General features: G+C 40.9%; 2 protein-coding genes and 1 long non-coding RNA gene across 6 annotated transcripts; 1 reads left to right on the top strand and 2 right to left on the bottom strand.

Moving 5' to 3' along the window:
- Positions 1 to 743: 743 nt before the first annotated feature.
- Positions 744 to 15730, bottom strand: NIPSNAP2 (nipsnap homolog 2). The gene is made up of 10 exons (XM_087751415.1): positions 15562 to 15730; positions 11159 to 11298; positions 11035 to 11080; positions 8111 to 8205; positions 6061 to 6131; positions 5514 to 5654; positions 5053 to 5084; positions 3670 to 3764; positions 2755 to 2838; positions 744 to 1957 (listed from the first exon to the last, which is right to left on the bottom strand). Exons 1-10 carry the CDS (start codon positions 15645 to 15647, stop codon positions 1893 to 1895), a joined length of 855 nt encoding a protein of 284 aa, XP_087607541.1. The 5' UTR covers positions 15648 to 15730; the 3' UTR covers positions 744 to 1892.
- Positions 2845 to 11028, top strand: LOC148056346 (uncharacterized). The gene is made up of 3 exons (XR_015703388.1): positions 2845 to 3051; positions 5263 to 5419; positions 10639 to 11028. It is a non-coding gene; the product is annotated as an uncharacterized LOC148056346 (long non-coding RNA).
- Positions 15731 to 17890: 2160 nt separating the features above from the next.
- MRPS17 (mitochondrial ribosomal protein S17) lies at positions 17891 to 21548 on the bottom strand. Of its 4 annotated transcripts, none has more exons than XM_087751422.1 (3): positions 21484 to 21548; positions 19978 to 20124; positions 17891 to 18628 (listed from the first exon to the last, which is right to left on the bottom strand). In XM_087751422.1, exons 2-3 carry the CDS (start codon positions 20098 to 20100, stop codon positions 18338 to 18340), a joined length of 414 nt encoding a protein of 137 aa, XP_087607548.1. In that variant the 5' UTR covers positions 20101 to 20124; positions 21484 to 21548; the 3' UTR covers positions 17891 to 18337. The 4 variants fall into 4 exon arrangements, with proteins under 4 accessions (XP_087607548.1, XP_087607549.1, XP_087607547.1 ...); XM_087751423.1 differs by lacking the exon at positions 21484 to 21548 and adding an exon at positions 21209 to 21477; XM_087751421.1 differs by lacking the exon at positions 21484 to 21548 and adding an exon at positions 21264 to 21477.
- Positions 21549 to 21553: the final 5 nt, after the last annotated feature.

Here is a 21553-nt window from a genome sequence, read left to right as displayed (position 1 = left end):
TCGCCTTTTGTCTCTGACTGAGACCTCTGGTTGTGAGGGGTAAGTTACAAGGAGAGTTCTCTAGGAACAAGAAATACGGGAGGATACTGGGAGAAGTAACAAGGACTGGAAGCTGATGTTGTCGTCCTTTTTTTATCTTTTGCAGCTAAACAGCAGTCCCAAAAGTCTGGAAAAATGACAGCCCCAGATGATAGTCCTGCTCGTGACTGATTTACAAGAAGGAACAGCTGAAATTCCGTACTCGGCCCACTGAGTAAGCCAAGCTGGGAACTTGAAGCTAATGTAGTACAGAATTTTACTCAGTAAAATCCCCAAATCGGTTGACAACAGGAGGAAAATAAGAAAACAGACAAGAATCAGATCAAATACTGACTTTGTTCAAGATGAAATTCAAACGAAGGCAAGAGTGCAGTGTATTTCACATGGTACGAAAAAAAGAAATCAGACTTGAAAAATTAAGCATAATTTGTGGAGAAAAATCGAAAGGAAAAATATGTTGTATTTATCACCACAGCACTTATGACCTCTAGAACGCTTAGCAAAATGGGATGCAATGGAGATATTGTAAATTCATTTTGGAGAAGGAGAGCAGAATACTGCAAAATGCTGTCCCTGACACAGAGAAGTGATCTTGGCTCACTAAGCTGAAATATTCTATGCAATTATTCAAATTTTCCATAATAAACACTGCAAGATGAGAGAAGACACAGGTGGTGCAATACACATAAGGTGCCAGTAAAATGTGAAAATTAAAAGGATTTTATTGACTGATATGTTCTTCCTGAAAACTCATTGAAATGTACAAACTGGACATTCAGTAACTGATTTGTACATTCTGTATGTTACACTGATTCTTGTAGCCACTTTAAAGAGCGAATAGTATTTTCACTTACAGGATGTTCACATCATCGCAGACACCAAAAGTGTTGATATATTCTAGTCTAAAAGTGAAACCAAAATAGAACTGGACATAATGGTACACCGCTTTATGCCAATCCTATTGACTCAACATGCGCCAGTTTCACACATCAGCTCATAAGTACCTACTGTACAGCTAGTGAAACACCCGACCAAGCATATGTCTGAAGTCATGATTGCTTATTAAATTAAACCCCTTTTCCTAGACTTCCAAGTTATTTGTAGAGATAAATGTATTTAACTGAACTTGATTCCCTGCAGAATCTTCAGACAACCACGTCTTGTCAGCATCTCTTTGAAAGCTGTTAGGTCGTACTTCACAAAACTCATTTCAGGTGGAGATATCGACACAAATGTGCGATTAGTTTCAACAGGCTTCAGAGTCCTTGCGAAACAGAATGCCCTACTCTCTGTCCATAAGCTATCACCTCACAAACAGTACTGTCCTCAATTAATGACTGCCTATTTGTAAATTTACAGCTACTTACTGATTTCAGGCCTGCTGGAACAGCTAGGTGCATTTCAGAGCTGCCTGAGGGCTTCAGAGCTCCTCATTTCAGAACTCCCACGTTTGTTTTTAAAATCTGCAGTCGTTGTAATGCTACACAAAGGCCACAGCAACTGTAACGCTCCATTCTGTGGCTGTTACCGAACACTGGGCATTGTCTATGTAGCCGAAGATATTAAATACTGTATGCCGTACCTAAGCTAAGGAGCTGTCTCACAGAAGAACTCATGTATGTCTTTGTACCTGTTTTCAATTAACCAACCTTTTAATTACAGTCCTATATTTCTTTTTTCCTGGTACAATCCTAAGAGCAAAAAGTCATTAGATTCTGAAGAAAAGAGGTCTCTTTTATAAGCTCAATACAGTACTTTTATATTTCAGACTATGATATACAATGTATACCATAAATTAATTTAAGACAAATACTTGTCACTTTATCTATGTAGGCACAAGTAAATCAGTGACTTTACTGAAGCGGAGAAATCTTCAATGGTATCATGATTCTGGACTCCATTTCCTGAATAAGGGGCACTGAAAAAAATTGAGACAGGGTTTAATTTCACTAAGGGAGATCATTAGCAGTTCTGCACACTCAGTTTGAACAGGTATTATTGTCTTCAAATTACTCTGCTAGCTAGTGCATGCCAAGTCATCAGTAACCACCAGCATTCTTGCAACTGAAGCGCAGTAGTTTGGAGAACAAGTGATTCTTTAATATAATATATTTTGTCCTTTGAAGATAAATATTTCTATCCTTTTCACCACAATGAAAGTTATCTTACATTTTTCTGGTATACCTCCTTTGAAACGTACCCTACGGAACCAAAATCTGACATGCTTAGCATACTTCTGTAAGTTTTGTTATGAAAGCTATCTTTGATCTCAAAGATCTCCTGGCTTCTAGTTCCAAAGTCTAAATTCCCTTTTCAAAGGAATGCATTTAACAAGGCTCCTGTGTTCCATGAAATATTAGAGGTAATAATTTAATATAAAGATAAATTTCACTATTGGTTCCCTACATTTTTGGACACAAACGGAAGCATTTGCACAAATCTGTTCTTCTACAGGAGAGGTGCTTGTATAAAAATTTACTATTAACGTGGCCATTTTTTAGCAATTAGGCAACGTTTCCAAGTTTGTACGATCAACTGCAAAATTCACTTTACAGCTTAATGAAATGTCCCTCCTTTCCCTTACAGCAGAAAAACTGATTAGACGCACACCCCAGAGACACAAAACTTTTTATCATTGTGCAATGTACTGAAGAACAAAAATGGTGGCGCGCACAAAAGTCTACCTCCAGCATTCCAATGAAGTTAATGTGTTACCTGTGTAATAGACTAGTTCATCCCAGCCAGGTTTATGCCAGGCAGCGTTCCTTATATCTTCTCTGGTTTGGAGATCTTTGTAAGCTGGTGAGGGAAAACAACAAGCACAAAGCTTAGCAGTAACTCCTTTTCCTTCTACACACGAATAGCTCCCTGAAAAATACTCTAGTGCGTCATTAGGAGGCTGCAAACACTGGGAAGGAGAGAAGTCAGAAGTTCTTCTCCACAAAGAGGAAAAGCTCCCAAACCAACGCAAGCAGAAGGAACTGGGGAAGAAAGAGAATGTCTTAGACACAGGTAAGACAGATAATGCAACAGAGTACAGTTCTACCTGAGTGGTGTCAGATTTCTAATGCTGGAATAGAATATTCTGAATTGTCGAGATACGAAGATAATACTGCATATTTTCTAAAATAAATATTAGACAATGAGTTTCTTCAAGTTGAAACAATCCTAACGTGAAAAGCAGCTGAGCGTTTGTGGAGACTAACACACAGAGAAAGCCAAAACACCGTGATGTAAATAAATGCCTGACTTTCCTTTTTGTAGGTGTGATGCTTGAAAGTAAACTGTAAAAACCTGACTTCAGCATGAATGGGGATGCAGAAAAGAGATGGCAGGACACGGCTTGTCATGCTTATGTTATCGAAAGCAAACAAGTAGTCCCTAATAAGAAAGGGCCATGAGAAACTGTTGATGGAAACAGAACAAAACATGAAATGTTCACTTCTGCTTGCTTGTTTGAAGAACAATGTTACCGACACAAAAATTAAGAAAATCAACACTGTTGATGTGAAATCAAAAAACCCTTTTAAGATATTCCTTTGCCTTTTGTAAAAACTTGGTCTCCTGGGCAAAGTCAACAGTCTGCTGGGGGCTGATTCAGCGAGAAAAAAGCAGAGAACACAAATTTACCCCAAAGGTGATGAACCATATACAGCTGTCCAATTTGTGAGAAAAATCCTCCAACTGCTTCATTATTATCCTGTCGGAAGCGAATTGCACGAGCCCTACAGAAAAGCAAAGCAGCCATTAAGAACAGCAGATCTAGGTAGGAACTAAGTGATAATTGAAGGGAAAACAGAGTTGAAAGGAAGCCAAAATGCTAAAGAGTATTTGCAGTATGCATCAGCAATTAAAAATAAGAAAAAAATCTACAATACACTGATTTTCGGCACTTCGTAATTAAAACACACCTATGTATCTTGTTAGAATGAGTTAAAATTGGAGGCCCACAGTTTCACTAGACTGTGCATTAATCATTCTTCAACATTAGATTCAGTATAAAGAAACTGCTGGAACAGTGTCAAGTGGCAGGCCATCTTTATGGCAGGTTCTTCCGAAATCCTCGAGTTTCAGTCACATCGTCTTTGCCACACTCATTTACCACAGATTTTGCGGTAGTGGAATACAACTTTTTTATTCACGTAGACCTTTGCTATGCAGCTCTCCTGTGCAACACTCCATGATTTGTTGTGTAAATAAGATCAATATTTCTCTTAACTACAGATCTGTTGCATCTTCTAAAACAGACTGGCTACCACTATAGATATGCCTATTTTATAGAAATTCTAAATTCAATTTACTTCATTCAAATTACTGTAATTAAATAAATTATATCAATGACAATGGCAAGTCTAAAAATCCAAGTCCTCACCTTTGTCAAAACAATTGAAAATACTCCGAATTGCTTAACTATCAACCATTAGAATTGCAAGGACAGCGAATGTAAATTGAAAGAAACTTACGGGGGTTTTAAATAAGACAAAATCAGAAGCATATACTCAACAGAAGACTGTCTCAAATGCTTTTAACCTATATAGTAAAATACAAATGTGCTGCTCAATAGCTTTTCAAGAAGCAACTTGACTTTTAAAGATTAAAAGAGCCAAGATGAAGGGGCTAAGGCCCATTTAAACTAAAAGTAAGTCAGCTTCTAGCGGTCTTGTGAAAGTTGTGAACGATAAACAGTCTCAAGGAGTTAACTGCCACCCTTCACTAAGCAGTGCTTTCTGCTGAAAATAAATGGCTTCTGCTATGTTACAGCAAACCAAAAGGGTTATACGAAGGAAAGCCAAACCACAGAGTCCACAACGTTATTTGCACACAGGATTCCTCTTTCTTCCGTCAAAGGATAAGCTAAGGGTCAAAGAACTACCTGACAAGTTGCATAAGTACAGAAGCAGGCCATTAACTGGGTGACCGAAAGTCTTTGGTACCATTCTGCCACCTCCACTTCATGATTTTTAAACATCCACCTCCCAAATAGGAGAACACAAGTGCTAAAGCCAGACTTACCAGTAATTTCCCCACTCAATCATTGTTCCGGGCTACAAAAACAAAACAAACTGTTAAAACTGTAGTTTAAAGAAAGTTAGAATACTTGGACAGTTTTCACAACATTTACATATGGAAAACACTATGTATTAACAAAATCACTTCTCTCAAGTGATAAGCATATTATAATCATCTGTAATTACTCTGTTTACTTACTGTATTATTTCTTAGTCATCTGCCTGAAGTTTCCTTCAAGTGAAAGCACGGGGTTTTCAGCCCTGCAGATATCAGTATCCTGTTGGAGCCTGCCTTCATTTTGGACCCCACACTTTGACAGCAACAATGACTCAGACATCAGCTTTGATAAGAACCAGACTTTTAAGATGAGGTCTGTATTCCATCTACATTGCATCAACATGCTTTGAACATTTTATGACAGCATAGAGCTTAAAAAAAAAAAAAAAAGAAAAATTTAAACTTACTCGAAGTTGATAGGATCTCAGTTCATAAATATTAGGCCCCTCTCTGGGAACAGGTTCATTCCAGAAACTAAACTCCAACAATAACTGGTTCTTGCGCGAGAGAAGCATGTTACCTCTTTCTTTGCGAAACTCTGTGAATTCCTACAAAACAATGTCATCACTGTCAAACTGTGCGTTATGTTTCAACAACAAAAAGCAGGATACCGTATGATGGCTTAGATTTTTTTTTTTTTAATCCTATCCTGGGGTTTTGGGACATTGAAATCCTTTAAATTGCAAAGGCATCTAAATTCCCCTGGCATATTTCAAAATTTGAAGTGGCATGTTTACACAGCACTAAGTGTAAATGTTTCATAAAGTATTCAGGTATTAAACCTCAGTATTTCTGAATATGAGAATAAACCCTTTTCCAAGAGGCTTCTAAGTTCGTACAGGAAGTGACGAGACATTGCAGTAAAAGCGGGTATCCAAGCGTGCAGTTTTTTGCTCTATTCTTTGTTCTCTTCTGAGAAAAATAACCAATTCTAACAAAATCAATGCATTTTACCTTATTTTGACGGAGTTTACTCATGACCTCATTGAGAGCTGGATAGCCTCCCTCGTATCTCCACAGATGAACTGAAACAGAAAAAAGGAAGCTTTTTCAGGGATGCCACAGACCAGTGCTAAATCTTATGGAATATCACAGTATAAAACGCTCTTCATACTACCGAATTATACAAAAATAGAAATATGGTAACAGATTTAAAAACAGATTCTCATTAAAGAAAGCACTACATATTTGAACATTTTAAGAATAATGGAATCATCTGCTTTTTGAAAAGGGTTCTCTTGGAAAATTTTGCAATCTACTCTGAAGATAACAGGGAATTTCTGAAAGGACTTTTTGTTGCCATGCTAGTAAGATGTGATGACTTTACAGGACTGTAGTTGAAACTGAGATTCAATTTAAGAGGATGACTTAATTCCAAAAATGTGTCTTATACCAATTTCATCTAAGGGCAATAGAGGGGTAGACTTTTTAGTTCAGTAAATTACTCAAGCACAAAGAGCAACACACTTTCTGTAGGACGTGAAAAACAATGCAAGCATTATTTTTGAAGTACACATGACATTAAAAAAAGCAGAAGATATCTGAACATGCTAGAATTGTTACGTTTGCTAGGATTTTCCCCATAAAAACAATTTCAGAAGAGTTACCTACATTTAAGTTTTTTCAAAGCATTCTCTCTTTAATAAATCATAATAAATCCCTTTAATAGATCATAACGAGATTTATTTACAAGCACTTAATATAGCAAGGCAACAATCTTTCACCTCAAAGAGTCACAAAAGCTATTTTCTCTCCTCTAAAGCAGCCCTGTGCCTTTTCCAGGGGAGCGAACTGGAGACTAATGTAAGGCACTGCACTATGACAGCAGATTCATCCAGTGCGCCTGCTTCTGCTGTCTTATCCCCAGGGCATATGTGATATATCCACCTCATATTAACACAGCCTGGGCACAAGTACTGAACAAGTCAAACCCCATAATCTGCTTTATTACACTGCTAGAACTGTTGCAATAACATTTTCAAGGCAGGCTATGGATGCAATTACAGATACAGTCTGTGTTAATACGTTACAAAAGCAACGAATGAAACTTGGCTAAAATATTCTCATTTCAATGATCTTCATTCCCCAATTTCCCTTCAACTTTTAGACTGGTTTCTCAGACATTGTTTGGTTTATCTACTGCTATTTCTTCGCATTTGTTCAGTGTCAATGTTGCAATATGCTGTGAATGCAGGAAAAATGACTGTGTACATGAGTGTATTTTTCCGTAACAAAGCAATGACATTGATACTAGCATAGGTCTAACAACGGAGCTACGTAACAAACTACGTAACAAATATCAGTACACCACTCTACTCGTGGCTTCCCATTCCTTTGATTTCCCAAAGCCTAGGAAATTTTTCAGGTTTTGTCTCTACACTAGACTCTGTAGTTACCTCTGTCGCAGCTCTTCAGTAATTTCTAGTTCCAATATATTTTCAATCTGCATAGTTAGGCAGAATCCTTATATGAACATGAACAGAAATATTTTTACTTTCCTCCAATAAAGGCCTAGCTCACCGTTGAGCTTACAATGCAATCATTTTTTCAGATGGCGTGAGCGATTTGCATTTCATTATCGTACAGCAATTACAGTATGAAAGTCTGAGTAAAGCTTTTATACTGGCCAAGGCAAGATAAACGCTGTCTTTGTAAGCCTTTGCCTTTGCCCTAAATATTCAGGAACGTGACCTGTGCCCGCAAAATATTACAGAACCACATTTTACAAGCATTTCCCCAAACTGTTAATCTACCACCTGGAAAACATGAAAGTGTATTAACGATAGGACAAATTTTAGGAATTAATGCTTTACTGTCAAACTCAACAAGACAAAACGCAAGCACTGTAAATGTTAATATGGCTACTGATAATTGATGCACACACACCCTCACTGTATACATTGCTAAAGGTTTACTGTCAACAGAGATGATTAAAGAGAAGAAACCTGCCAAGCACACGTTTCACTTGTATGGTTTTACATTCTGTTGTACTTCTATCTCCTACCAGCCTGATCTTGCTCTCCGTACCACGTGTTCCAAGTCCCCACCAGTGCACATGGGTAGTGTTTTTCTTCATGAATCTTTGGCAGCACCTCTTGACTTGAAAACAAGGAATACAGACACTATGTTGCATTTCCTTCAGGGAGGCTACAGTTGATATGTATAACAAATCACCACGCGTTTATCATTATGGTATGAAAATTCACAAGCTCTACTTTACAGAAGAGAAAGCTGAAATACAAAAATCTGCTATGCAGGGGAAAGATAGCTACAACACTACGAAAAATTACGGCAAGTGTTACCATTTCTTAGACTGTATGACAAATACACAGCATGGTAGAATTCTTTCGATGCAATAAATTATGTCTATCACCTAAAAGGTCATCCAACACATTAGGAAAATAAATATCAGGATGTCTCACTTACAGAAAATGCAGCCTAATTACATGGGTGATTTGCTTTAGGAAAAGCTTTTCGTTATCAAGGGAGGCAGAATATACAAAACCAGGAAAGGACAGTCTTCTGTATCAGTTACAATGCTACTAATTCTGTTGAGCCGAACAAATAAAAACAGGTATTTTGATAGATCAAATGATGACTGCACTTCATAGTATGCAGCCCCATTGCTTTCCACCATTTCAGAAAGTGGTCTTGGTTTGAGGCAACTTACCCATTAAAGCGCACAGTGAAACTGCCTTTAAAATACCTCCAACACAAAATTTCTGTTTGACTATTCCCAGTATTTCTAACATTTTTTCAAACTTTAGAAGTGGCCTACATTAGCATTAGGAAGTTACGTTTTACCAATTCCTGACTCGGTTAAGACAGCTTTCATTGCGCTGTACTTTGATGAGTAAGTCAATTAGTCTGGCTGAACTTTGCCTTATAATATTTTTCCCTGAATAATTCCCCCTCTTACTCAGCTTGGCTCACAGGCAACGAGTCTCTGCACAATATCGAGTAATAGGAAGTAGGCTCATCTTGGGCTGAGAGTCATTAGATACGAGTGTTCCTCTTGATTCTGCCGCTGACTTTCTAGACAACCGTGAGCAAATCTCGTTACCAATTTGCACCTCGACTTCTCACTACATAGTGTAAATAATATGATAGAATGACTCTCCAAGGATGTTTTCAAGGATGTTTCACCATCAGTTCGTTTTTGCAAAGCATAATGAGATCCTAGAAAGGCAGCTTTAAACATATATTTTATTGCAAATTATCGAAAAACACGCCCACAGAATACCTTATGAACACCATCTTTTTCCTTTTCAAAAATAACTGTTCCTAATTCTTCAGAAGGGGTCCTTAATCACAGTGATTCATGGAGTACTCTCATAATTGTCTTCATTACATTATTTCTTTATTAATACATGATGACTAATCCTTATTCTGCTTTGATACAGAGTAAGGAATTACCCTGTTCATCTTTAATTTAGGGAGAGGAAGGAGGGACGTTCAGGGAGGCTTAGTTTTTTTTATTACTCCATTCTGAAGTTTTCTCCTTTCCTGGAATACTTAAATTTGCTTCGGTTTGGAAAGAATAAATCTAACCACACATATTTCCTCTGATTGCTGTCAGCAGTTTCTTTCTTTGCTGTTGTCTCTTTCCTTGAAAATAAAAGCCTCTGCTTTCGCTCAACATTGAGGTAGCTCATGCGGAGAAGTGGTTCCCTGTCTTCTATAATTGGACATGTTTATATTAAGCTTTTAAACAGAAAGCTGGTTAAATGCTAATTGTGCTTCGCTGTATATTTATTTTTTTAAACAAAAAAAGCTAAAAATACCTTATGATTGAATGTTATTCTAGTGGATTTCTATGTTTGTATAGCAAGGAAAACAGTTTTGGGTTATCTAGCCCCATTTCAAAGCTGAACACGTGAAGGCACAGAGACGTTAGATGACCCGCTCATGGCTGTACAGCCAACCAGTAACGGAGTCGAGGACATAAACTGGGAGTTGTGCACTTCCTCCCCACCCTCCAGCCCAGCTGGTGTTCTCACCAACACACCACACTTAAAAAACTGGTTGTAGTAGGGTATCATTACACTAAGAATGTTTTATTTAACTGACAAGATGATCACTGTCAGTAAGAAAGCACTGCTGTTTCAAAAAGAGTGAGGGTCACTACATTTCCAAATTTAAACATACAGTTCTTGAAAAGGCAGTTGTTCTGGCTCCAGAGGAGCGATTACGTAGGCAGAACAGGACTAACAGTTCTGCAATTTCATCCTTAAAGTAATAAATTTAAAATGTTACTAATTCATACATTTTATAAAGCTGTAACTTTTTGGGAAACCCATAACAGTGTTGCTCCCTTTGGAGGATATCACCCCAATGCAAAGATCCTATCCAAAGATTTGCATAGCTCTTTAAGAGTACATCTCAGTAACACTGCTTTAGTAGAAGGATAGAGATGAGCTGAGAGAAAGTCAACCCCTGGATTTTTAAAATCTCCTCAAAGTTATACTTCAATTTAATACTGGCACGTAGTTTTACTTACCGGTGATCTCTCCCTTTCCTTCCTGTATGCAGACAACAACCACCCTCAACACATTCCTACATGGCCGCTGGAGCGGGACACGCTAGCGTACCGGGATCTACCCGCACGGACCAGCAATTTTAAGACAACTAAGGGAAGGGGGAGAGCTGTTCCCACAAATGTCACTGATGTTTGCACAAAAGGCATCATCCTAAATTGCAGCTCAGGAAAATGACACCTCCAAGAGGGAAGGCAGGGGGCGAACTGAGTAAAGTATCTTTTGCCATTTCCCTCCAAGAATAACATCATCTATTTAACACCATACCCTGAAAGTAAAAGCAGAATTTTTCCACCTCCCCTCTAAATAATTATGATATTTGCCAATTTTCAGACCAGCTTGTGATCAAATCAACATGTCTAAAATGTGAAAACATAATACGCACACTTACCAAAGCTTGTTGTAGGCGTCAAGACATTCTGGTTTTACATTGTGAACTGAAACAACAACATTACATGAGAAATGCAGGAACAGAATAAAGAAATGGTAATGTTAAATATAAAAATATCACTCACTCTGTAGTTTATACAGACTGCTGGTCTCTCTTTTGGCTAGAAGGTTGGAGTGAGCATCTTTCCTTGGATCGACTTTGCGAACAAATAGCGATTTTAACCAACTGTCTTCACGAGGTCTGCTAGCTGAAGATACCAGCCCCCTACATATTAACAAGTACATTATACTGTCACTGAGCGTGTCTTGAAAAAGCCCACAACGCAGGGAAGACAGGCACAATCAAGTTTAATTCAAACAGTATCACAACACAGTTACATACACGTCTGTTACTAAAACTTTCCACTGAGCCGCTTCCTCGCAAGGTAAAGGCAGTTCTTTCCCCACTGAATTTACTCTCTCACAAACCATTTGACTAGATACAAAGCTGAGCAGTCAACCGTGCACTGCCCACTTTTATTCTTTGTACCGGTGGCAGGGAATGGGTGGACGGCTGCTTTTGCTGCCTATTTATCTTCTTTTTAATCAAGTGTCTTTGCTCAAGAAGGCTGGGTCTGTCCTGATGTACACAGTGAAGAGTGAAAAAGAGCAAAAAGACAGTGTGCATAAGGAAAAATGTCTACAGTGTAAATAGGAAAGTAACTGCCATATGTTCCTATGTTGCTTAAATATAGCTCTAAAAAAGGAGAAGTTAAATAGCGCATCTTTCAAGAGAAAAAATACAATGAAAGCCTAATTTGGGAAAAATTACAAGTGGCAGGAAACAAGCAGCCTGTGAGTATTTCAATTCCAAATTCTGGCAAGTGTACTATGTAGGGGTACAGATCCAGAAGCTTTGTACAACATTCACAATTTCCCTTTCTTTGAAACAGAAGAATTTCACTGTTTTTTTAATCTAATCTTTATGCCGTTTCTGCAAGTACACTTTCAAAATAATACCACTTCCCTTTACACCACAGAGTACACAGAACATTAGAATTGATAACTGCGCTCTTTTGAAATGATGAGTTAAAGGAATTATTCTTCTCCTTTCCGACTGACAGAAGGCCCCTCAATCACCAAAAGTTGCGCAGAAGGACAAGAAAGCCAGCAGAGGTAACCCATTCTCTACAATGTATGACAGGGGACCCCAAGCTCAGACGTTTTTTCACCTTTCTCATAAGAAGCACTTCCTTCAATTTTCCTCTTTTTGATCTGGGGTTTCTGCTGAAATACTAAAATATTTCTCTGACATACTGAAAATGTGGCACTACAGCTGGAAATGTAAACCTTTTCCTGCCTCAGAAGTCAACTTTTCACCCTTAATTACTGACTAGGAGATCCAGAAAATAGCTATCTATCTTCCGCTATAAAGCTGTCTTCCAGGTATCAAAGGTTTGTGACAGTCATTCAAGGAAAAAAAAATAGAGAAAGAAAATCTCAGCTTCCTTTGGGAAAAATATCTTCATGAACATGCCTGCCTGTATTACACAAAAGTAGTTCACAATAGCAGTGTTTTTCAACAATCAACCTTTTAATCCCAACGTCTGAAAATAACATAATGAACTGGTTCACTCTGTGGAAGCAGGACGGAGGAAAGGAAAAGAATTTCATAGCAGAGAAACAATAACAAGCAGAAGAACAACTGCAGCTGAGATGACCTTCAATGTTAAGAAAGAATTGGTAAATACCTTCTTGGTGTATTTATTGAAAATGGTGCCTTCTTTGGCCCTACACAAACACGTTACTGTGCTAAGCAGCTATTCCTGAGCACAAGCATTTAAAAAGGCATTCCAGGATAAGGCTGTTGCTAGAACAGAGGGTACGCAGCTGCCAGGAGCAGACGTATCTCTGATCTCCGCTGGAGGAGGCGAGGCACAGGTGACGGCAGTTGTGTTGTCACACCTACATGGGTGCCACAGAACACAAGCTGTCCCAGACGGTAGGGGGGAAATCCCACCTAGTAAATCCAAGTTGTTTTAAAAAGCTCCCTTAAAGTAAGCACTAATCCTCACGGGACAGCAAATGGGGCTCTAGGAGACAGAACTCAATCCCAGTCCTGCAGTGCTCGTTTCTGCAACTCAGATCTGTAAACTATCACCATTTCCTCCCCTTTATTAAATGGAGTTACCAAACTAATATTTAGAACTCTTCTATGAGGATTATTATTTGCAGCAAACTTTGAAGATGAAAGAGACAAATAATCACGTTGCTTTTTTTGTGAACTAGCTTTATCAGCAGCAAGAGTAAGCTGGAGTTACAGCTATAATACCGAAAAGCAAATTACTTTGCTATTAGGAGAGTCTCATGACTTAAATGTTAAACTGCACCTAAAACTGGAGGTACATTTAATCTTCAATACAATGAAATGAGTAATACTTTATATTTATGTAAAATCTTTTACCCAGCAATTGTAAAGTTCCTCACGAACAATGACTAACAAATCATGACGATCCAGCTGAATATACACTTTAGTTGTCATAAAGAATGGTAACAGCTGACATTTATTGAAATGGACAGTCGGTGCACCCAGTGGGAGATGCTATGGCCTTATTTTTAATGCATATCCTTAGAAAAGTCCTACCCTACCGGTGTCATTCTAGACAACCCCAAATCAAGCAGCCCTGAACTGACTACTGGTTCACTGGAGTGGGCAAGATGTACCCAAGATTAGCTCTGGAAGAGCAGGGACTAAATTCATGTGAGCATCAACCACAAACTAGTTCAAAACTAATCCATCACCCAGAAGAACTACTTTTAACTAACTTCTTAACATTATGCCCCAAAATATTATAATACCTGTTCCAAGTAAAACAGATATGGGATCCAAATTGTTCCAAAACCCAAATAACACTAATGAAAATGTGAATAGACACATAGAATGAATGGAGACACACTATAGGGAATTACCATCACACTTCACAATTTTTTATTTTCTGGGAACAATACTGATTATAAATAGAGTTTTCATGCAATCTTTTAAAGCACTGCTTGACTGCTAGCAAGTTCTTGTCCTACAAATGTTAACTGTGGGCTTAGCTTTCTTGCTATGAAGATTGGGCTGTGAACACAAAAGCATAACACTGAATAGCTTGCTTAGATTAGATTAAAAATGATGGTGAAAACACTTCTACCCCACTTAGCTTCTGCTTTAGCACAAAATATAAACCATGTGGGAGATATCAGGTCAAATATTTAGATTTTGTAGTAACCCATGTCTGCCTGGAAAAGAAAGAAAAACAACTTGTCTATAATTGACAGTTCTTGATCTGTGGTCTAAACAAAGTTTATTTGAAACAAAAAACCCCACCCAAACCATGCACATAAAATCTCACAACATATACTCTCCACAACTCTCCCCGTTCCTGTTTTAAACAGCTGCTTGCAGTAACGCCTTTAGTTGTGCACAGGGGCTGCTGCCCATTCTGAGGCTTGAGACAGCAGCTTTCCCTGTTTCAAAGAAAGGGTGGAAAAAACGTGTGCAGATCCATCCCAGCTTCCACGTCTCCAGCACCCAGGGAGCACGTGTGTCTGCTTCCTATACCCAAGACACAGATGTGCACATCTGTGCCCTGAGAACTGTCTATGCGTGTGCGCGCACCCCTGCGACCCAGGAGGCATGCATGCGTCTGACCCCTCACACGTCAGACGTGGGCACGCAAATGTCCGCACCCCAAAACCTGATGGATGTGTCTGTGCGTGTGCCCCGACACCCAAGGGGCGCACACACGTGCTAGGGTCCATACACAGCTGTGCATCGCAGAGACAGGGAGATGCTGGCATGCGCAGCCGTGCACCCTGACACTGGGGGAAACACAGACATTGGGCAGGGGTGCAACCTGGCACCGTGAGCGTGCAGCAGCGGTGCGCCCTGACACCAAGAGGTGCTGTTGTGTGTGCAGCCATGCACCCCGACACCACAGGGCAGGAGATGCAGGGTGGCCACACACCCTGTTGCTTGGTGGAGTTGGGATGTGGAGTTGCTGTACCCCTGCTCCTGGAGGGATGTCTGGGTGCAGAGCATCCATATACCCAACACCAGGAATACATGTGTGCAGGGCGGCTCTGCACCCCGAAACCCGGCGATACGTGGCCGTGGGGTGCCTGTGCACCCCGCTGCCTGCCGGACTGGGGTGTCCGTGGGACAGGCGGCACGGGGCGGCGTGCACCCCGTCCCCCGCGGGGCAGGGCAGGGGCGCGGCGGGTCGGCGGCCGGGCCACCATCCCCACCCAGGGGCGGACTCGGGGGAGGGAGGGGAAGGGGCTGGCCCTGGGGCCCATGACCTTGAAGGACACCCCGAGCGGGCCGCACTCCCCGCCCCACGGGAGGGCCGCGGGCCCGGCCCGTCAGCTGCCCCGGCGAGCGGGGCGCCATTTCCAGTCAGGAAAGCGGGGGGGGGGGGGCGAGGGGAGGCGCGGGCGGCGTCGGCTCCGTCTCCATCCTCCCTCGGCGGCCCTCTCCCGCCCGCCTCACCCCCTCAGGGCTCACCTGAGGGCCAGGCCGCCGCCGGGCGGGAGACACGGCACGGCGCTGGCTCCCGCCAGGCTCCGCCGCAGCAGCACTCGCGCCGCCATCTTGCTCCGGCCGCCTCCCTCCTCGGCCGGGGCGGGGGGCGCTGCAGCGCCGCCGCCGGACGCGAGGGGCGCACGGCCGGGGGGGGCAGGGGTGCGCATGCGCGGCCCGCCCCCCCCCCCCCCCCCCCCCGCTTCTGGGGTTCCCCCAGGAAAACACTGAGAAAAGGCCCAAACATTTTTTTGAATCATGTGCAAAAACTCGTTTCTTGTTCCCCAAATTCACCCCCACACAGCTGAAGTGTTTCCTTCGCACTGTTCCAGCTACAGTGGTATTTAATTTGGCTGAACTGGTGGTGGCCCCTAGCACCACATCCTTAATAACCTTAAATTAAGAATAAACTCATAATTAGGCTAATAGTTAAAGTACAGCTCTACAAGCAACTAGCCCATAAGCACAGAAAACAAGTTAATGAGCAAACCTTGTCTTTCTATATAGCACATGTAAAGTTTGTATCATTTCACTGTGCAGTTTCCATTGCCATTGTACTTTTGTTTATACCCGAGGCTAGCACACGCAACCTGCTTTAACATCAGTGACATACAACGTTTGTGGTGCCTCTTTAAAAACCACTTTAACCTACAACTGCCATCATTCTTTTAAAGACGAGTTACACTTCAGACTACGTACATTTAATCACATTTTGATCCGACAGCACGTTGCGCTCTCAAGCAACGCTCCAAGCGCCGACCTGTAAACTGAAAAAACCTGACAGCCTTCTGTGATGAATCAATCCTAGGAAAAAAAAAATCTGACATTTTCACAGATGCTCAAGAAAAATCACAAGAAATACAGGGAAAGAAGATTTACTTCCCCAGCTGGATGTAGATGCAACTCATTAGGCAAACAGGAATCCTTTTCTATTTCTTATAAACATTATATGTCCAGTTACTAGAATGCTCCTATCCCAAGCACTAGGGTCACGCTCCTTTACCTCCTGCTCGGCCACAACCTCAGCATATTTCCTACAGCCCAGGGCCGTGCTCTAGCCTGGGTCTGACCTCTCTCAATCTCGGCTAGGGATGCAGTTTCACATTTTACATTCACTCGAGCAGGAGTCAGAGCCCAGGTTTCCCTCCGCCTCCACGCGGGCCTTGATCAGCCAGCTCCAGTTACTAAGCCATTTACATAAACCTGAACCACTTCACCAAACCTACCAACAAGGATAACCTGCAGTTAAAGACACTTCCTCCAACTCAGAAACCAGGTTCACATAATTGATTTACAGAGACACATGAATCAAGGTGTCTTGGCATCCCAGCTTATTGATCTGACATGCAGGACAGCACTTGAGGACCAGCATTCACAGAGCAGTATTTTTTGGTTTGAAGCACTGAAGAAAATTTAAGTTCTCATTCCTCCTGGCCCAAACAATTTGCTGCATTCAATTGGACTTTGTTAGCAGTTTGCAGGCAGCTGAAACCAATTTTGTGCAGGTGAAGGAAGTTAAAGAGCAAATTATTTACATCACTGTGACAATGGAAGAGAACACAACTGATAGCTTACTAGTGTGAGCTGGCTCAGTTTCTTAAAATAAGATATTTTGTTTCTTAAAATAAGATATTTTAAGTCAGAGGAACTCTGTTCAGATACACCTTGTTTAGCTTCTGATCTTAACAACCAATGACATAGGTAGACACTTCAAAAAGGATTTCTCATAGCTTTAATATACCACTCTGCTCTCCATACAGGGAGATGGAACACTGTCCCCACAAACGCTGGCTTTCAAGAGAGGCCCCTTTAGATCCAAATGAAAAGTGAGCAACACAAGGCTGCTGGAACAGCTGCACGCTCTTAGTTTGCTTTATGTCCTGGAAGACAGGACACAAGATCCCCAGAGCTGTAGCAGGATAGAGTGATCTTTAATCAATAACTGCTATGGCCTTCCAGTTGCATATTAAAGTATGCAGCAAATCAGTACCCCTCTCTCTCCCAAAATGCTGTTTTAATGAGCTTTTCTGACCAGACTCAATCTAACAGTCTTTACTTCTACATTTTTGGCTTTGTATTCTCATCAGCTTCTATTTCCTGCTGGCAGTTCAGAGATCCATCTCTCCCAGAACCAAATACTTCCTTTGGACAGGTTACAAAGGCAACCATGCTACACTACCCAAAGTTTTTATTCTCACCTTACTGCCATTACAAAGGCAAGTGGCTGTGTTTTTGTTAGAGATTTTGGAAGTTAGAAGATACTGCAGTGTGGTACGAACAACTGTAAGAGCAAATAAGGACACATGCAGGTAGCTGGTTTTAAAATTCTGCACTTCCTTTCAAAGTATTTAATAGCATTATCTTAAGTAATCCTACAAACCACAAAAGACTGTCTGAAACACAGACCAATCAAATAATATAATGACCCTCCCACCAAACTTAAACATTATACAGTTACATTCTCATCTTTCTCAATACAGAGGACTCACTCCAAGTGAGCAGCTGGCTTTTGAAGCTGTCAAGGCTTGGGGCAAAGCTACATGCAACAAAATGAAATGTGAACACCAAACTCACATTTTCTCTGTATTTTCATTTAAAGATTTGAGGTGCCTATCGATCTGTAACATCTGTTCTTATAAGCAACTATGTTTACTATTTATTTTGACTACAGATTTCACCGAAACATTTACCATTTAACAGCAGGGCCCCAAACATCCCTGACAGACAAGCTGAAACCCCCTCTGTTTAAATATTTTCCCCACTATTTGTCTGTTGAACAAACTTTAAGTTCCTGAAGTTTTTCACTTAGATAGGTAGTATCTGCCTCTGTCAGATTTTCCGAATCTGACAGATTTTCAAGGAATCTGGTTCCCGCACAGGGCTTTCCTGTTATTGGATCTATGACTTTTCCAACCTTGAAAACAATTTCAGCCAGTTCGTGTTTCACATGTTTGCTCCTCCGCTCAGGCAAAGCTTTCAGAAGAACAATGTCTCCAACAACACATTGCTGCAACGGGTCATGGGCAAAATAGGTTTTTCGTTTGTTAAAGAACTGTAGAAGGAAAAAAGGAAACCTTGGCATTAGATTTCAAAATTAAGCAATTGGCAAACATATAGTTAATATAAAACACACTAAATTTCACTAAGCAGAAGCCTTATGTATTTTTTTTAATGAGATTCAGTTTCAATCATGAAGACAAATGCAACTGCGCACTCTACTGTTTTTCCAAAGGAAGCACAGCACTACCCTTCCCTGACAATCTCTGGATCTTATTGCCACCAAGCCTGTGGAAAAGGAGATGGGGAAGAAAAAGCCAAGTATAAAAAGCTGCTTACGGTGAATGTGTGGATACAGGTACAAATAACAAGCTCTTCACTTAACAGAGATGCCCTTTCCTAGCATCACCACTTTCCACTGGCTTCCCTGCTCTCTAGTTCTGCTGTGTTAGCCTTTCTTCTCCTTCGGATGCTTCACATCAACACCACTTCAGCAACACAGCTGCCTTGGCTCTGCCAAGCTGAATCATTTTCCTGTGCAGTCCACACTTCAAGAACTGGTATTAACTCTTATATGCCTTATTCTTATCCTAATGTTTCTTATTCTTATCCTAAGATGTCTAAAGTTCATCAGCCCTGAAATCAGTATTTTGAAGTTTGTCATTTGAGCGTTTTCTTGCTCATTTTTTTTTTAATAAAAATTCATTATTTATTCTTATTGGAATGACAGAATTCAGAATCTTTCTTTTAAGAAAGAAATTAACATGTTCTTCTACTGGATAAAGAATTGCACTGGGATCCGCAAGACCCATTATCTAATCCTGACTCTATCCTTAACCTTCTGGTCACCAAAGGCAAGTTATTCCACCTACATGTACCACAGTTTCCTTACCTAAAAATGGAGAAAATACTAATTTTAACCTCCCTGTTTGAAATACATTGACAAGACGTGATAAATACAAAACTCGTATAGCACATCACAGTACAGATTCAAATACTAAGCACGTTTACAATTATGCATGCAGAAAAGCTGCTACAAAATTTATTATAAAAGTAACTAATATAATGTCAAGTTTCCAAAACAAAGCAAACTCCAAATCAGTATGAAAAATTTAATTTAAGTGTGAAGCAACAAAAACTTACCTTCTCAACTGAGATCAAATGAGGTACATTAACAAAGCACTTGAAAGAAATACATTTAGCAGATAATCTGTACAGAAGTACCCACACAATACGCTGCTTTTCATTCTTTGCAGTCATCCCCACAGCCAAATCATTAAGCAAGTTCCTTAAGGAGTCTGCATTGTAAAGAGCTATCAAAAATTCTAGGAGTCAAATCAATAGAGCATTCATCCACACAGCACAAAAATTACCATGCAAGACAAGTTGTTAACCAGCTTTTACCTTTAGTAAGTAAGGATCTAGCACAAGCCTTGTCACTCTCACTTTGGCAGTTTTCTGCATTTTGGTTCCTATTACTTTCCCTACTATCCATTTTGCATGGACAGCTCCACGTGGTACAGACATTGTTGAGTTGTGGTCATCCAGTGCCTGGCAACAAGCAAGCAGACATGTTATTTTAACAAAAAAACATAACCAGTTTCTGATCATTACCAAAATCACAATTCCCATTTCAGACTAACAGCTTAATTCAGTCATTTTGTTGGAAAAACAGGGTACACGAAAGCAGTTCAAAACTCCATATACTGCACTACCTCAGCCTTGTTTTACAAGATAAGAAAGGATACGAACATGTCCCCATTACCAGGGAGTTACTTCAGGATGGCAGTAAAAACAGATGTAACAGTGTGAGGATGAGACCTTATCCCACAAGGTCCACAAAATTCCTTTGAATCATGCCAGTTGTCACATACACAACATAGGAATATGTAGCTGTGGAAATTATTATGAATTTAACTCATACACCAGCAGCTGTTTTTGCTGGAATAGTTAATCAGGTCTGTATATGACCAGAACCAACCCAAACAGGGAACAGCCTAAAACTTCTGGTCGGAAAATAATTTGCTTCTGTAGTATTCTGTATTTTGCTTCATTATTAGCGGAGCTGATGAAACCTAAGAAAGGTAATAAGCTGCTCAAAGCATAAATGACATATCAGAAAACTGTCTGACCTACCATGAGTTAGTTCTTTCCTGTAAGCAATTATACTCCATTACTCTAATTGGTTTTTTTTTAAATAGGGAGAGCTTTCTATACCAGCCTTGCAAGAGTCACAGGCAAAATAGATAACTAAATGTTAGAAGACTTGAACCAGTATTAAAATTGATGAAGACTAATGATCTTTTTCTCTCCCACCCAGCTATGTACTAGTAACCACAACTGACACCTACTGAATTCTCCATCTGTCCATTTTGTAACACTAAATCACGCTTGCTTTGATGTTGCAACACATCAAAAGAAAAGTTTAGGGATACAGAGACGCATCCATAGGATGAAAGGCTTCAAGCAGCAATACTCAGGGTAGCTGTTACCATCCTTGACTCAGCTGTGTGACCCACAGGCCCGGAGGAGGGAGTCAGTGTGAGAGGCCCTCCTGTAAAACAGGGCTAACCACCACCAAGAACAGCGACCAGGCCAGGGAGAGGCGAAAGTGTACAAAATAAGGAACACCCACAGAGCACAAGGGCGCTACCAGGAAGGCAGGAGGCACACAGCGAGGCTAGGTGTACCTCACACGGAAGAAGAGACTAAACGAGGAAGTTCAAACAGATGCGGAGCCTTCCCGCCGCCCCGGGTCTCCACAGCCCTCCGCACCAGGCCCAGCCTCAGCAACTTCCCTGTCCCACGGGCGCTGGGCCTCAGCTCAGCGCCTCAGCCACCTCCCAGAGAGCAGCCCCAGCTCAGGGAGCGGCCCGGGCCCCGCCACGGCCGCCCCGCAACCCCTCTCACCGCCAACGCCACCGCCGCCGCGCCTCGGGGGCCTTAAAGCAACCGAGCCGGAAGGGGCGGAGCCGCAGCC

This window comes from Nipponia nippon, unplaced genomic scaffold (genome assembly GCF_047370975.1).
Source record: "Nipponia nippon isolate SJK-2023a ecotype South Korea unplaced genomic scaffold, ASM4737097v1 scaffold_15, whole genome shotgun sequence".
Classification (NCBI taxonomy): domain Eukaryota; kingdom Metazoa; phylum Chordata; class Aves; order Pelecaniformes; family Threskiornithidae; genus Nipponia; species Nipponia nippon.
The sequence above is the reverse complement of the archived record's forward strand: the minus strand, read 5'-3'. Positions and strand labels throughout refer to the sequence as shown.

What these genes read in the sequence shown, in the direction of transcription:
- NIPSNAP2 (XM_087751415.1), bottom strand. Translation starts at nt 15,647, where the DNA reads ATGGCGGCGCGAGTGCTGCTGCGGCGGAGCCTGGCGGGAGCCAGCGCC. An exon ending in GTAAACTCCGTCAAAATAAG is followed by an intron (nt 5,655 to 6,060) that starts GTAAAATGCATT and finishes ATTGTTTTGTAG; the next exon opens with GAATTCACAGAGTTTCGCAA. An exon ending in TGAACTAGTCTATTACACAG is followed by an intron (nt 1,958 to 2,754) that starts GTAACACATTAA and finishes AATTTTTTTCAG; the next exon opens with TGCCCCTTATTCAGGAAATG.
- MRPS17 (XM_087751420.1), bottom strand. An exon ending in TAGATCCTTACTTACTAAAG is followed by an intron (nt 18,629 to 19,977) that starts GTAAAAGCTGGT and finishes TTCCTTCTACAG; the next exon opens with TTCTTTAACAAACGAAAAAC.